Here is a 16,741-nt window from a genome sequence, read left to right on the forward strand (position 1 = left end):
ACTTCCACACTGTGAACTCCACTCTCACAAGGAGTAAGGGGGTCTCTGCAAGGCCTGGAGAGACCCCCCATTTCCTGTATCCGTCATAGGACTTGGCAGCTCCAGGCAACCAGTTTAAGTACTAAATTAACACACTATTGACCAGAGACATATTAACAAGTCTTCTGTTACCCGAATGTTACTCACTGGAAACAGTTCAATATTTACTTACACAACAAATCGCTGGCCACCGGTGTTAAGTTTCTGCAAAAATCCCCCAGTCAATAATGAGCTAATACCTGTAGGTGAGTACCTGGCCTTTGTTGGCCTCCTCCTTCCTCATGCTGTGGTCATCTTAAAAGACTACAGATTATTTTTCTTAGGTTTATTTTTATTTGAATAATTAGCTCCAATGAGTCCTTCAACCATGATGACTGGGATATAATTTTATTGCCTAGAGTCATGAGTTCATAAAAAACCAAAGCAAAAACAAAGTGAAAAACCCAAAAATGCCTTAACAGGACTTATTTTCTGCATTATCAATTACAAGTAAATAGCAGACACAAAACTCTTTAACAAAGAAATGATAAATTCTTGGTTTTGATACTTGAGATATGCTGGGTAGATCAAGAACCAGATGCAAAAAGATGGGAAAAGCCAGGAAAAAGACACGAACGCACACACATGCACACACCATGACAGACTATGGTGTACCATTCACATTTTTTAAAGATTTGGCTGCCACATAGATTTTCGAATCAGAAATTTCTAGAGCAAAATTCTGGCCTCCCACCAACTCTGTGATCTTGGGCTTATTAATCTTCTTCTTTAAGCCTCAAGTTTCTAAACTTTAAGATGAAGATCACATCATCTACCTCTTGGGGTTCTTCTTTTCAACCATTCATTCAAATGTTTCCTGAAGAGTAAGGACACATGCAAAGACTTTATCCAATGCTTTTAACGTAGATGTTTCCCAGCAATGATAAAATTAAACTGGCCTATCACCTTTCTGTGTATATCCCTTTTCATGTAATTTTTTATTTCCAAAGGTGATGTATTATATATATTAAAGAAGTTAATATTTATGTGACTATTTCTACCCACAAAAAGTTAATAAATCAGACTCTGGATTAAAAAAATATAGTCTCTGCAGTCATGGGCCAGATGAGATAAAAAATCAGACCCCTCCCTCCTTAGAGAATCCTATCACAGGCTTCCAACAAGAGTAAATTAAAATTAAACTGTGGTCCTAGAATGTCTGTACTATTAAAATTACCTTAATGAAATCAAAAGTCTATGAATCTGGGGAAAAAGTGTTACATCTCTATCTTCATTAACCTTTAGCTGAAATCTGACATTACAATCAGTTATGAATGTAGAAGGGAAAAGTTCTGGCTAATATCAGCAGCGTTCTTAGCTTTGTCACTCACAGGAATCAAAACTTTTTCCACAGCACATTAGAATAGCTGCAGATCTTAAAATATCACTTATGCTAATCAATATTTTGAAATCACAGTAGGGGTTAAATATTGATGATGACTTCATCTCAATTTTTAAAGTAATATGTTAGAATGTTATTTACTGGTTTCCTTCATAGACCTGTGTACTTTTTTATAATCATATATTTCAAACACTGCTCTGAGAAGCAGCCCATATACAATTTTACATAAAATTATTAATAGCTTAAATCATGTCTTATGGTTCAAAGAGGCAGTGGATTGGAAAGAAATCCCAATTATTTGTCAATGTTAATCTTTCATTCAGTGTTTAAAACTTAAATTGTGAAACACGCTGAATTATGAGTAATGAATACCAAATATTTTGAAATTGGCAATTAGCCCACTGAATAAAACTACTTCTTGAATACAAAAAGAAAAAAGAAGTAGTACATAGCATTCACCAGACTATCAAAGGAATCTACCACACATAAAAATGTTAAAACAAAAACGGGCCTTGGAGGTTATAGAAAAAAATTTTTAACTAAGAAGCAAATAGCTATACACATATTTTTTCTTTCACACTTAAGTCCTTCTGCCACTTAATTAGGAGAAGCTCCGTAATCGTTGTTGTTGTCGCCAAGTTGTGTCTGACTCTCCAGCCTCATGGACTGCAGCACACCAGGCTTCCCTGTCCTTCACTTCCTCCCGGAGTTTGCTCAAATTCGTGACCACTGAGTCGGTGATGCTATCCAACCATCTCATCCTCTGACACCCCTTTCTCCTTTTGCCTTCAATCTTTCCCTACTACTTTCTTATCCACTACAAATCTGAGGCTGTAGAACAGTTTTTATTAATACCAAGTCGTTTGTCATTTCCCTATAACATTTTCAACACTGAGTCTCAGCAAAGTGTTAAATAAAGTGATTCTCATTTATTTTCTAACAGAAACACCTAGATCCCAGAGTTAGAAGTGTTTCAAAATGGCTGGTCATGCCTTAAAAACTGGTGCTTGTCAATTCTGCCAGTGAGAGAGATTAAAGTTAACCTAACACACACCATATCACCAGATGGTAAAGAGTAATTTTGTCTGAAATCTGCATTTTCCTTTAAGAATATACAGCACTGAAGCAGATCTACTTTACTGTACATACCTCTGTCTAAATTAAGTCTAATAGTACACTGCCATCATGAAGGTGTTAGCAGAAACGTCACAGGCCTTCTAAGCTACAGTGAAATACTCACTATGCATCTGGGAGAACGTGATTCCAACTCCTATCTGTGGTATTATAAGGTGTATCTGGATTGAATATAGAATTTTATTAAAGAACAGTTTAAAAATGACAAATAGTTTAATACTAGAGTTTTTAGGTCTCATTTTGGTAGGGGGAGGAAATGGTCTGACTATCAGAGAAATGCATTAATCAATTTTCATAAATGTAGCTGTGGGTATCAGCTACACTTCAAACAAGCTCCCCTTTCAATATAGCTAGAAGCAAAATGACAATAAAATCCCTGGGCCAGATGCCAGATTCTATTAACATCAAAAACTCAAGGCAGTATTTTCCCTTTAAAGACAATCCAAAACTCTTAATGATGGTTCCATTTAGACCTGAATACAAGAACTATATAGACTTGGATTCTGTGTATAAAAGAATAACACATTGCTTGATTTCACATATTTTTAACAAATTTTCCACAATAAAGTGTATATGAGTTCTCTGCAGACATTAAAAGGTTCTAACATTAATAATGATAGATTTTCATACTCAAGAGTGAAGTGAAAGGCTTCCAACCATAAGACACACAGCACTACACTAAAACAAAGATTAGACTTTCCTCTCCTTGGAAAGTGTTCATACAAATAACCACAGCTTTACCTCACCTTCTTATTATAATATGTTACAATGATAAGTGACTGAAATATCTATAAACACAGATACTATTCAGCATAAAAAAAAGTAGTTTAAATTCCTATATCCTGTAGCATCTCATTGTTGAAACTGCATGAGGTGAGTTAGTGCAACAGTAATAAGCTTCTGTGGGGGAAAAAAAGGACATGATACAAATTTATCTTGGGAAAAATAAAGATTCTCTTGCCCAGGTGTCTTAAGAACTAGATTTGAGCTATGTAAGCAATAAGGAATAAGAAAATTATACAACACAAAAGTTACATAGGAAAATCAGATTATATATGAAATAATTAAATATTGGCAATGCCAATTACATGTGTGCATTCATTTTCTGCAAAGTAGTTCAGAAAGGACACCCCACTGTTTATTCTCCCACTGTTCTATAGTTAAGGTCTAGATAATAAAGTGTGTGCCTAATTTTGTGAGCATTTTCATCCCACATTTTGGAAGAGAAACTATACACTTAAAAACACGAGATTATGAGTTCTTGGTTTAACAGCTTTTCTTGTCCATGAGAACCCTATGGAGAACCCCTCCAAACTTAACCTTACCTTAATCCTGCCTTAATGACCTTAGCTTCTCTTTGATTTCAGCCAAACCTTTTCATGGCTGAACACTCAGGCTTGTCACCACACAGAGTTCTCCACCTCATTAGAAGTCATCATTCCATTCTCAGATGCAATCATTTCTTCTCCTAAGTCTTCTCCCGATTTATTCTCACCATACCTGCCCTTCAACTTAGAACTTTTATCCCTTGGTCATTTTCTCCCAGCCTATCAGCCCATTTCAGCTTCATGGGCTTTCAGCTTATGTTCCTTCCTTATGATTGATCTTATGAATCAATCAGCTTGATTACCTATGCATCAGGATCTCCAGCTTTCTCAACCTTTTGCCCTTTTACCATAACCACTGTGAACATAACACCCCATTTCTCCACTATTACGCCCAGAGAGCAATTAGAGAAGCACAGTATATTCTGCTGCCATCACAATTTTACGATCCCAGCTGGACTGTCAACAGCAAGCAATCCATATCTCTTTTAAATCATTTGCTTGTCTACTTTCAACTACCATAACCTCAACTGAGGCTCCTTTTGTGCTTTGGGTGAACAGTCCTGCTCACACTCTCTCAGATCATTTAAAGGCAAGACTGGTTGTCTCATATCACTGCATCAGCTTATCAATGCCATCATTTTTCTGAGCATAAAGGAGATCTCCCAAGCCTTGATAAATAAATATACAGCCTAGATGGCCCTGCGTAACCTGACCCCTATCAACACTCGGTCTCCCCTCACTAGCCACAAGAGATTTCTTTTCATTTTGCAAGCGGTCAGCTGTTCCTACTCAGGGCCCTATGTGTGTGGTTCCTAAGTCCCTTGGCCCAGCCAAAGCCCACTCAAACTTCAGGTCTCTGCCTAAGCATAATCCTCTCCTAGGAAGCCTTCCCTGTTAGTAACCTGAACTCCTCCTATAGAACAGTAGTCAAAATTTATTAACAGAGTAAAAAAAAAAACCCAAATTACTCAATCTTCTCAACTGAAACTAAGTGGGGACATTCGTGAAGGCAGAATTTATGTCTTAATTATTCACTGCCAGAGTTGCAGATGCATACTAGTTTGCACACGGGTAGTAATTTTTTTTAATGTGGTAAAAAAAAATCATAAAATTCATCCTCTTAACCAACATTTACTGTACAGATAAGCAGAACTAACTATATCACATTGCTGTGCAACAGATTCTAGAACTTTTTCATTTTGCAAAACAAACTCTATCCCCACTGAACAACAATTTTCCATTATCTCCTCCCTCTAATCCAGGTAACCACCATTTTACTCTGTTTTTCCATGGGCCTGACTAGGGAATACCTCATACAAGGGACTAATACAGTAATTGTCTTTTGTAACTAAACATTTCATTCAGTGTAATATCCTCTAGGTTCATCCATGTTACAGGATTAACAAGACTTCCTTCTTTAATGCTCAAAAACATTCCATTCACTATATTCTGAATATGCCACATTTTGTTTATCTAATTCATCCATCAAGGAACATTTGGGCTGCTTCTACCTCTTGGCTATTGTGAGTAGTGATGAAATGAACGTGGGTGTACAAATACCTCTTCAAGATCCTACTTTTGATTCTTTGGGATATATACCCAAAAGTGAGATTACTAGATCACTTGGCAATCCTATTTATAATTTTTTGACTAAACTTTACACTGTTTCCCTAATAGCTGCACCATATTACTTGTCCATCACCAGTGTACAGGTTTTCTAATTTTTTCACCATCCTTCCTTGCCAACACTTGTTATTTTCTATTTTGTTTTTTTTTTAATAGCGGCCATCTTAATGGGTGTGAGATGGCACACAGGTATGACCAACTTAGATAGCATATTCAAAAGCAGAGACATTACTTTGCCAACAAAGGTCCGTCTAGTCAAAGCTATGGTTTTTCCTGTGGTCATGTATGGATGTGAGAGTTGGACTGTGAAGAAAGCTGAGCGCCAAGGAATTGATGCTTTTGAACTGTGGTGTTGGAGAAGACTCTTGAGAGTCCCTTGGACTGCAAGGAGATCCAACCAGTCCATTCTGAAGGAGATCAGCCCTGGGATTTCTTTGGAAGGAATGATGCTGAAGCTGAAACTCCAGTACTTTGGCCACCTCATGCGAAGAGTTGATTCATTGGAAAAGACTCTGATGCTGGGAGGGATTGGGGGCAGGAGGAGAAGGGGACAACAGAGGATGAGATGGCTGGATGGCATCACTGACTCGATGGACGTGAGTCTGGGTGAACTCCAGGAGTTGGTGATGGACAAGGAGGCCTGGCGTGCTGCGATTCATGGGGTCGCAAAGAGTCGGACACGACTGAGAGACTGAACTGAACTGAGACATACAGAAGCTACACAGTTTCTAGAACAATGGGGAGAAAGACTGATAAATAAGGTGTGTGCTAAATGTCTAGATGGACATTTGTGCTAAATGTCTAGATGTCTACCTGGAATCAAGATTGCCAGGAGAAATGTCAATAACCTCAGATACGCAGATGACACCACCCTTATGACAGAAAGTGAAGAACTGAAGAGCCTCTTGATTACAGTGAAAGAGGAGAGTGAAAAAGTAGGCTTAAAACTCAACATTCAGAATACTAAGATCATGGCATCCTGTCCCATCACTTCATGGCAAATAGATGGGGAAATGATGGAAACAGTAACAGACTTTATTATTTTGGGCTCCAAAATCACTGCAAATGGTGACTGCAGCCATGAAATTAAAGGATGCTTGCTCCTTGGAAGGAAAGCTATGACAAACCTAGACAGCTTATTCAAAAACAGAGACATTACTTTAGCAAACAAAGGTCCAACTAGTCAAAGCTATGATTTTCCCAGTGGTCATGTATGGATGCGAGATTTGGACAATAAAGAAAGCTGAGCGCCTAAGAATTGATGTTTTTGAACTGTGGTGTTGGAGAAGACTCTTGAGAGTCCCTTGGACTGCAAGGAGATCCAACCAGTCCATCCTAAAGGAAATCAGTCCTGAATAATCATTGAAAGGACTGATGCTGAAACTGAAACTCCAATACTTTGGCCACCTGATGTGAAGAACTGACTCACTGGAAAAGACCCTATTGCTGGGAAAGATTGAAGGCAGGAGGAGAAGGGGACAAAAGAGGATGAGTTGGTGATGGACAGAGAAGCCTGACATGCTACAGTCCATGAGATCGCAAAGAGTCGGACATGACTGAGTGACTGAACTGAACTGAAATGTCTAGATGACAGAACTATCAACTCTCCTTGAGTTGGGGCCAGGAAAAATGAGGGTGGAAAACAGCCAAGGAAAAATCTCATAGAGTAGGGTACCTAAGCTGGATCTTAAGGAATAAGAGACATTCAGATTCAAAAAAAGAAAAATAATGAGAAGGATATTCCAAATACAAGGGATAGTATGTTCAAGCAGATATACTATGGACTGGCAAAGCTTCCCTTATGAGAGAAATATGGTGTGAATTGAATAGGAATTTTTGTGAGAAGTTACTGAGAAATGAAGACAGAGAAGCAGACCACAGTCACTTGACCAAGAGCTTTGTAAACCACATTAAGAGGGTTAGATTGCATCCATTAAGTGGTTTTACGTAAGGAGTGCCAAGATGGGCTATTTCCCGAAAGTTCCATCTAGCGGTAGGGAGAAGAATGATCACAGAGGTCTGGGACTGGGCAGTTAAACCAGTTTGGAGGCTAATAAAACATTCAAAGCAAGGGACGACAGGGGCATAAACCAAAGCAAGAACACTGGACAAAAAGAACCAGGATGTCAGCAGGTAGAAGACAGAACTTATTGACTGACAAGCAATGAAAAGAGGTATAAAAAGTGGAAGCAATCTATTCCACTCTTCAGGGAATAGATGAAGTTCAGAAGACTAGTTGGCTTTTAGACAAATGAGTGTAGTGTCCAGTAGAGAGTGAAGTATATGAGTCTGAGATTCAGGAGAAAGACATGGATCAGGCACATATATTAAGAGTCAGCAAAATAAAAAATAGAGACTCCTACTATCTAAATACCACTCTTTATCATGCAACTCTAGTTTTGCAGAAATACTGTATGTCTTAGTACAGCACATCATGTTTCTAAAGAAGTTATTCTACATATTTTACAACATACTGATGGTTTTCCTTCTTAAGAAAGATTAAGTGCTCCTAGCCAAATTTCCATCACTTTCTCTCTAACAGCTTTGAGGGCCAACAGAAGGGCACATGGTTGGAAACATTATCAAGACTACCTTATAATTTAAAGTCTGAAAGAGCGCCTAGTTTATTTAGTTGAATGTCTAATATGTTATTACTTCTAAGAAAAATATTCTAAACAGAGTTCTAATAAGAACGCTTACACACTATTCAGTGGGTAGGCATGCAATTTAATTGTCTTCAGTTTCAATGTGGAATTAAACCACAAATTAGGTATCAAGGATTTAAAATGCAGCAAGTTGAGAAAATTCAATTTATATATAATCACCACTGTTTGTACCCTGCATTTCATTACCAGGATGTATAAATACAAATAATGAAGGCCTGCGGATAAATAAAACTTACAGTCTATATTCACCTACCAACTGACTGTGAGATGAATATTAGATGTTGGGAGGTAACTGCAAAGGTCACACTGTGACCAAGCATTCTGGGCATCCTCAAAACCATCACAGTGAGTCTGCCCATAGCCACCATCTAACAGATTCCAAAGGGCTTCCCTTTAGGGCATAACCCTGGACCCAGCCTTCACTCTTCACCCTACATCAGTATCTTCTCCACCAGAGTTAAAATACTCAGAAAGTAAAGTAGAAAAAGAACTTTCTTAACAATGAGGAGAGTGACAGACACTGAAGGCTTGTGTCCTTCCCCAAAATTCATATGCTGAAACCTAATCCCCAATATGACAGTATTTGGAGTTGAAGCTTTTGGGGTGATTAGGTCATGAAGGTGGAGCCCACATGAGTGCAATTAGCGACATTATAAAAGAGGCTTTGGAGAGCCTTTCTGCTCGTTCCACCATGTAATGATACCACAGGAGGTCCATGAGCCAGGAAAGGTCCCTTACCACACACATACTGAATCAGTGGGCACCTTGCTTGGCTTCCCAGGCTCCCAAACAATGAGAAACACAAGTCTATTGTTTATAAGTCACTCAGTCTACAGCACTTTGTTAGTTAATTTGTTCAGTCGCTCAGTCGTGTCCGACTCTTTGCGACCCCATGAATCGCAGCACTCCAGGCCTCCCTGTCCATCACCAATTCCCGGAGTTCACTCAGACTCACGTCCATCGAGTCAGTGATGCCATCCAGCCATCTCATCCTCTGTCGTCCCCTTCTCCTCCTGCCCCGAATCCCTCCCAGCATCGGAGTCTTTTCCAATGAGTCAACTCTTTGCATGAGGTGGCCAAAGTACTGGAGTTTCAGCTTCAGCATCATTCCTTCCAAAGAAATCCCAGGGCTGATCTCCTTTAGAATGGACTGGCTGGATCTCCTTGTAGTCCAAGGGACTCTCAAAGAGTCTTCTCCAACACCACACTTCAAAAGCACCAATTCTTCGGCACCCAGCTTTCATCACAGTCCAACTCTCACATTCATACATGACTACTGGAAAAACCATAGTCTTGACTAGACGGACCTTTGCTGGCAAAGTAATGTCTCTGCTTTTGAATATGCTATCTAGGTTGGTCATAACTTTCCTTCCAAGGAGTAAGCGTCTTTTAATTTCATGGCTGCAATCACCATCTGCAGTGATTTTGGAGCCCCCAAAAATAAAGTCTGACACTGTTTCCACTGGTTCCCCATCTATTTCCCATGAAGTGATGGGACCAGATGCCATGATCTTCGTTTTCTGAATGTTGAGTTTTAAGCCAACTTTTTCACTCTCCACTCTCAGTTTCATCAAGAGGCTTTTTAGTTCCTCTTCACTTTCTGCCATAAGGGTGGTGTCATCTGCATATCTGAGGTTATTGGGATTTCTCCAGGCAATCTTGATTGGAGCTTGTGCTTCTTCCAGTCCAGCGTTTCTCATGATGTACTCTGCACATAAGTTAAATAAGCAGGGTGACAATATACAGCCTTGACGTACTCCTTTTCCTATCTGGAACCAGTCTGTTTTTCCATGTCCAGTTCTAACTGTTGCTTCCTGACCTGCATACAAATTTCTCAAGAGGCAGGTCAGGTGGTCTGGTATTCCCATCTCTTTCAGGATTTTCCACAGTTTCTTGTGATCCACACAGTCAAAGGCTTTGGCATAGTCAATAAAGCAGAAATAGATGTTTTTCTGGAACTCTCTTGCTTTTTCCATGATCCAGTGGATGTTGGCAATTTGATCTCTGGTTCCTCTGCCTTTTCTAAAACGAGCTTGAACATCTGGAAGTTCATGGTTCACATATTGCTGAAGCCTGGCTTGGAGAATTTGGAGCATTACTTTACTAGTATGTGAGATGAGTGCAACTGTGTAGTAGTTTGAGCATTCTTTGGCATTGCCTTTCTTTGGGATTGGAATGTCAGTAGGTGCCCAATATGCTACTGGAGATCAGTGGAGAAATAACTCCAGAAAGAAAGAAGGGATGGAGCCAAAGCAAAAACAATGCCCAGTTGTGGATGTGACTGCTGATAGAAGCAAGGTCCGATGCTGTAAAGAGCAATATTGCATAGGAACCTGGAATGTCAGGTCCATGAATCAAGGCAAATTGGAAGTGGTCAAACAGGAGATGGCAAGAGGGAACGTTGACATTCTAGGAATCAGCGAACTCAAATGGACTGGAATGGGTGAATTTAATTCAGATGACCATTATATCTACTACTGCGGCAGGAATCCCTCAGAAGAAATGGAGTAGCTATCATGGTCAACAAAAGAGTCCGAAATGCAGTACTTGGATGCAATCTCAAAAATGACAGAATGATCTCTGTTCGTTTCCAAGGCAAACCATTCAATATCACAGTAATCCAAGTCTATGCCTCAACCAGTAACGCTGAAGAAGCTGAGGTTGAACAGTTCTATGAAGACCTACAAGACCTTTTGGAACCTTTTAGAACTAACAGCACTTTGTTAGAGAAGCTCAAACTGACAAAGACAGAAGGCTAGAGGTTAAGTCTGGTTAATTGCCAGAACTGGTGAATATTTCTTTCTTTAATATGCTTAGGGAATGGCAGAAGCCCTGAAGGTCCCTGGAATTAGCATCAAGCATTACAGCACTCTGAAGGTCCTGCTTAGCAGCGTCTCAAGAAAGTCCTGGAGCAGAAACCATCTCAGTACACTCTAGGATCAGGCAGATCTTCACAGAATCTTGGCTGATCAAACCTACCACTTCAGGGGACTTCCCTGGTGGTCTAGTGGCTAAGGCTCCCGATGCAGAGGACCTGGGTTGGACCCCTGGTCAGAGAACTAGACCACTCGTCCAGCAAATGAGGAGTTCAAATGCAGCAATTAAGGATCCCTAACTGCTACAACTCACAGAATGCAATGGCACCCCACTCCAGTACTCTTGCCTGGAAAATCCCATGGACGGAGGAGCCTGGTGGGCTGCAGTCCACGGTGTTGTGAAGAGTCGGACACGACTGAGCAACTTCCCTTTCACTTTTCACTTTCATGCATTGGAGAAGGAAATGGCAATCCACTCCAGTGTTCTTGCCTGGAGAATCCCAGGGACGGGGGAGCCTGGTGGGCTGCCGTCTATGGGGTCACACAGAGTCGGACACGACTGAAGTGACTTAGCAGCAGCAGCAGCAACTGCTACAACTAAGACCTTGCTGTTGTCGTTTAGTCCCTCAGTCATGTGCAATTCTTTGCAACCCCATGGATGGTAGCCCGCCAGGCTCCTTTGTCAATGGGATTTCCCAGGCAAGAATACTGGAGTGGGTTGCCATTTCCTTCTCCAGATATACCAAGTCACCTCTACTCAGAAGACAGTGGGCTCTGGCAAACTCCACTCCCTTCCGACCTGCAGTTCGATTCTTACACCCTGGACGTCTATGTCCAATTCAAGTCACCATGGACAGGGTCCAGAACGCACCATGGTGGATAAACACCACTTTGAGCTGCAGACACATATGAACAGGCTTTCCTTTTACCTGGAAGTAGGAGAACTAGGTTGTCATAAATCTCTTCCCTTCCTTGGAAGGTTCCTTCCAACCAGTGAAGACTGACTCTTATAACTGAGAGAAGAAGCCCTCAGCTAGACAGACACTGGCACAAAACTAGCCTGTCTCCCACCTGTTCTCCCACAGGGCCCTCATCTTTCCCAAAAGCCACTCATTTTCCATAAGTGTCTTCTCCTACCTCTTTCCTCTGTTAAGATGCCCTAACCACTTCCTGCAGTCACAGTTTTCTGTGAACTCCCACTTACTCACATGAATAAAAGTCATCTTTTGTCAGTTTAATTTGCGCACCTCCAGAAAACAACTTAAAAGAGTGTATTAAAACATTTTCCTCTGACTCCATGGGAAAATATGAGAGTGAGAAAAGTTTGTATTATTTTTTTTTCTTGCCATTTGTACATATAAAAAGCAGGCTATTGTGGGTTGTTTAATTAATTTACTAAATCAAATGGGACAGACAACTTAAGCACACAGTGAGAATAAACCCATTTATATCATCATCTTATGATAAAAAGGTTCAGAAACAGCATGCTAGAAAAACAGAAGTGCAACAAAATTACAGACAGACAATAAACTGATCACAAATCTACCCTGGTACAGCCCAAATCAATTAATCAATCAATCACTCTACCACTTGAGTCAAGCTGGACTCCGCGTTCTGTTTTGCTCCCAATAACCCACACAACAGGGTAAGGAACACCTTCATCCCTACACAATCACTAATGTATTCAGCAAGGCCAACACTCTCCTGAACCTCCAGACAAGTATTGGGTATTCCAGACAAGATGGGTATTCCTGATATTTCTTCCAATATTCCTCTTTCCCTGCTTTTTGGGCGCCCCTGGTAGCTCAGACAGTAAAGAATCTGCCTGGAATGTGGGAGACCTGGATTCAATCCCTCGGTTGGGAAGATCCCCTGGAGAAGGACATGGCAACCCACTCCAGTATCTTGCCTGGTGAATCCCCATGCTATGCTATGCTATGCTATGCTAAGTCACTTCAGTCGTGTCCGTCTCTGTGCGACCCCATAGACGGCAGCCACCAGGCTCCCCCGTCCCTGGGATTCTCCAGGCAAGAACATTGGAGTGGGTTGACATTTCCTTCTCCAATGCATGAAAGTGAAAAGTGAAACTGAAGTCGCTCAGTTGTGTCCGACTCTTAGCGACTCCATGGACTGCAGCCTACAGGCTCCTCCATCCATGCGATTTTCCAGGCAAAAGTACTGGAGTGGGGTGCCATTGCCTTCTCCCAATCCCCATGGACACCTGATATTTCTTCCAATATGCCTCCTTCCCTGCTTTTTGGCAAGCTTAACTCCTAGAATACAGGTGAATTCAAGAGCTAAAAATTCAAAATAAAAATTTTAAAACCAGTTCTTTCAGTTTCTAATAATTCATGTAGGATAAGACATTCCATTCTGTTTAAAATACAAGTGGAAAAGCATACACACCCACCCACAACAGCAAAAAGTTATACATGAAAACAAAAGTTTTCAACATTTCCAAATTCCTGCAATGAACACTGGGGATTCCCTCATAGCTCAGTTGGTAAATCATCTGCCTGCAATGCAGGAGACCAGGGTTCGATTCCTGGGTCGGGAAGATCGCCTAGAGAAGGAAGTGGCAACCCACTCTAGTATTCTTGCCTGGAGAATCCCATGGACAGAGGACTCTGACAGGCTACAGTCCATGGGATCGCAAGAGTCAGACACAACTTAGCAACTAAACCACCACCACAATGAATATAAACTGTCACAATAAAAACATAAAATAAGTTATCTGAAAACTAAATTTTACACCAGTTAAGAGAAACACACAGATTTTTTTTTTAAGACAATATAAACAAACTTAAGATAACTTCACTTACTTTCTGCTCAGGGTTCTCCTGAAACATAAGTCCAAAGTAGTCCTTTTCCAAGAGATTGAGGTGTTCACACACTTTGTCAAATAACACTTGCCCCTTTGCACGTTTCTGAGGAAAAAGAATAACATCCTTACTTTTCAAGCACTAAAGGTCCATGAGTGCTATAAATCAAGGACATCATATCAGAAAAATTATCTAGCATAAATTAATATGATATTTATTTTCCAATCCTCTATTAAAACAATACCCAAAAATGACTCATAACTTTTTCATTTTAAACTCCCCACTCCCACACAAAACATTAAGTTCTAAAACGAAAGCATGATTAGCCAGATGGTCTAGGCTTTACTGCTACTCCGTGTTAATATTTCAAAAACTAAAAAAAGTAAAATGCTTAAAGAGTTCACTTATTTGTTTTTAAAATAGTACAAAAGTATGTCTAAGCTGCCTCCCTCAGTTCCTCAAAGTGGCTCATGCACACTCTCCCCAGGAAAATCATTAAGCTCCGTGTACCCTAACACGAATCATCCCATCACCACTTAAGTTTGATTTTTATTCCCAAGTATCTGTAGAGTAGAAATTATGTTTTTCAATACAAAGTTACACTTTTTCTGGAGGATAATATGGCATTCACTCCTTAGAACAAATCCTAAAAATAAAAGAGAATGAAACTGAGACAGTAAATCAGCTGCCTCCAAGGATTTAATTTACTATCAAGATATATAAAAGCCTATGACAGCTTCAGAAGAAAATTTCACTATTTAATCAATGTCAAAACAAAGTGGTGACTCCAATTAAAAGGCACAGCCCTGGGAACCACCAAGTGCAGAGCTGAGTCACACACACACTCCTTCCCCTGCATGGATATAAACCATCCCTGGACTGCAAGTGAGAAAGGAACAAGCCAGAAGATAGACATGTTCATCCTCGAGACAAATGCCTCACATTATCGAAATGTCTACTAGTTAGTTCATCCAGAGTGTGAAAATGAATGCTTGCCACACAGACATCTTTAAAAATGGAGTAAGATATAAAAGACATTTCAATTTCAAATCAGGACAACTCTGATAAGGGTTTTCAAAAGATAAAGCCTTCACAGAAACTTGATTCAAGTGTGTGTTTCTCTCCTCTATTTATGGAAGCAGAGGTAAGAAATCCATGCCTGAAACACTTGTGAAGGAGAATCTACAACCTTTATTATCAAATTTTTATAGTTAAACACTTTTTTTTTAGGAAAAGAATTACATTAAATAGTAGAGGGAAGAGGGAGAAAAGCCACACAGATTACGTGATTTCAACATTACAAGCAATGTGCTATCCACCTCGCTACAGATTCAAACAATGATAAAGTATACATGAAACAGGTAAGTGTTTATATGTCCACACATTTAAAGTACACACAGATATAGTGTAATAAATGAGAGTACTGGGCTCCAGATTCCAAATTCCAAAGTTCTAAATGCCTTTTCACTATTTATAATCTATGTGACCAGGGACAAGACACTTAAGTTCTATTTGCCTTAATTTGTACATCTATTAAATGATAATGGAATCTACCATACAGGATGTGGTTAAGTGCTAAATGACTTGTAACACATGATGAGAGCTCAGAACAGTGTGTGGATAGTGAGGGCTTAGTCAATATTGGCTCTTATTAAAAGCTGGAGAGTTTTTAAACATGAAAAATAACTAATTTCACTTACATGAAATTTAGCATTAAGCTTCTAAAATGAAAGTTTCTGAATTTCATTATCTGCAAGCAAGTATTAATCTATATAATCAAGACTCTGAGTTTGGAGGTATTTTAATTGACTTTACAAGGAGAAGGTGACTCATATCATGATAGTTACTTTCTTAAATGTGCAGTAAAATCCATTATCTCTTCATAAGTGCCTGGAATAGATATGAGATTTGGTTGCAAATAATAGCAAAAAATATTTTAAAGGTAATCAATAAGATAGAATTCAATTCCTCTGACATTAATTTCAACAATATTGTTCAGTCTCTAGAGAGTAGAAGATTGCCCAGCATAATAGATGCTTGTTGAATCAAATGAAAATACAATAATACAGCATACTCTATGTGACATACTTATTTTAAATGTAGTGACAGCTACCACTCAGGCTCACAGTGACTGACCACAGTTGTACTGATAATTCCAGTGACTACTTTATAATTAGGAAGTGTTCTTATCTAAGGTAGCAAAGGGAGAAAACTGTTAGAGCTCTCGCCACATCTGTCTACTTGTTCATCACACACTACGCACTTATAAGGAGGTATAAATTAGGTCACAGAAGATTTCATAGAAAGACACTAAGAACTCAATGGATGCTTATATAGGCAGTCGGCCTGTAATCAAATACAGTTTCCAAGCAAAGGTGTTACCTCTAGGAAACCTCTGGCAGAATGACAACTCCTTTCAAATAAGCTAACTACTGAAACGGATTAGCCCTAAAAAATCACGGTGAAATGTGACAGCCTCAAAGGAGATTCATGCTATTTTATTTGGTTGGAATGTTATTTGAAATTAGGGTAAAAAGGATAGTTAAGACAACTGACGTCTATAAATAGTAACACATACCTCAGTTCAAAGAGAAAACCACATTCCAACATTGCCTTGCCATCAATTTTTATTAATAAATCATACTTTCTCACTGCTTTCCATTTCAAAAATAGAAACATGCTCTCATGGACAGAATTCCCCTAAAAGATTAAGAGCAAAGTATCCACAAAGCTCATTGCCACAGTCTGGTGCTGGCACGCTGGGCAGCACAGGGAGGCATTCACACAGGGGTTGGAGTCAGACCCAGTCCTTCCCTCATTCAACTTTCTGTAAGCACTTTACTATTATCGGACAAGTCTAACAATGGATGAACCACTTTGTCTCCTTAACTGTAAGATGAGATAGCAGCTCTCTCACAGCTCACCGTGA

At 39.7% G+C, this 16,741-nt stretch overlaps 1 protein-coding gene across 9 annotated transcripts in view; it reads right to left on the reverse strand.

Annotated features, from left to right (window-relative positions):
• EPB41L2 (erythrocyte membrane protein band 4.1 like 2) overlaps positions 1 to 16,741 on the reverse strand; it is a 210,926-nt gene that overhangs the window by 72,821 nt on the left and 121,364 nt on the right. For all 9 annotated transcript variants that reach the window (XM_070376666.1, XM_070376673.1, XM_070376672.1 and 6 more), the window contains exon 4: positions 13,813 to 13,917. In XM_070376666.1, coding sequence (XP_070232767.1) covers positions 13,813 to 13,917 — 105 coding nt within the window. The remainder of the gene's footprint in view (positions 1 to 13,812; positions 13,918 to 16,741) is intronic.

Source organism: Bos mutus, chromosome 9 (genome assembly GCF_027580195.1).
Source record: "Bos mutus isolate GX-2022 chromosome 9, NWIPB_WYAK_1.1, whole genome shotgun sequence".
NCBI lineage: Eukaryota > Metazoa > Chordata > Mammalia > Artiodactyla > Bovidae > Bos > Bos mutus.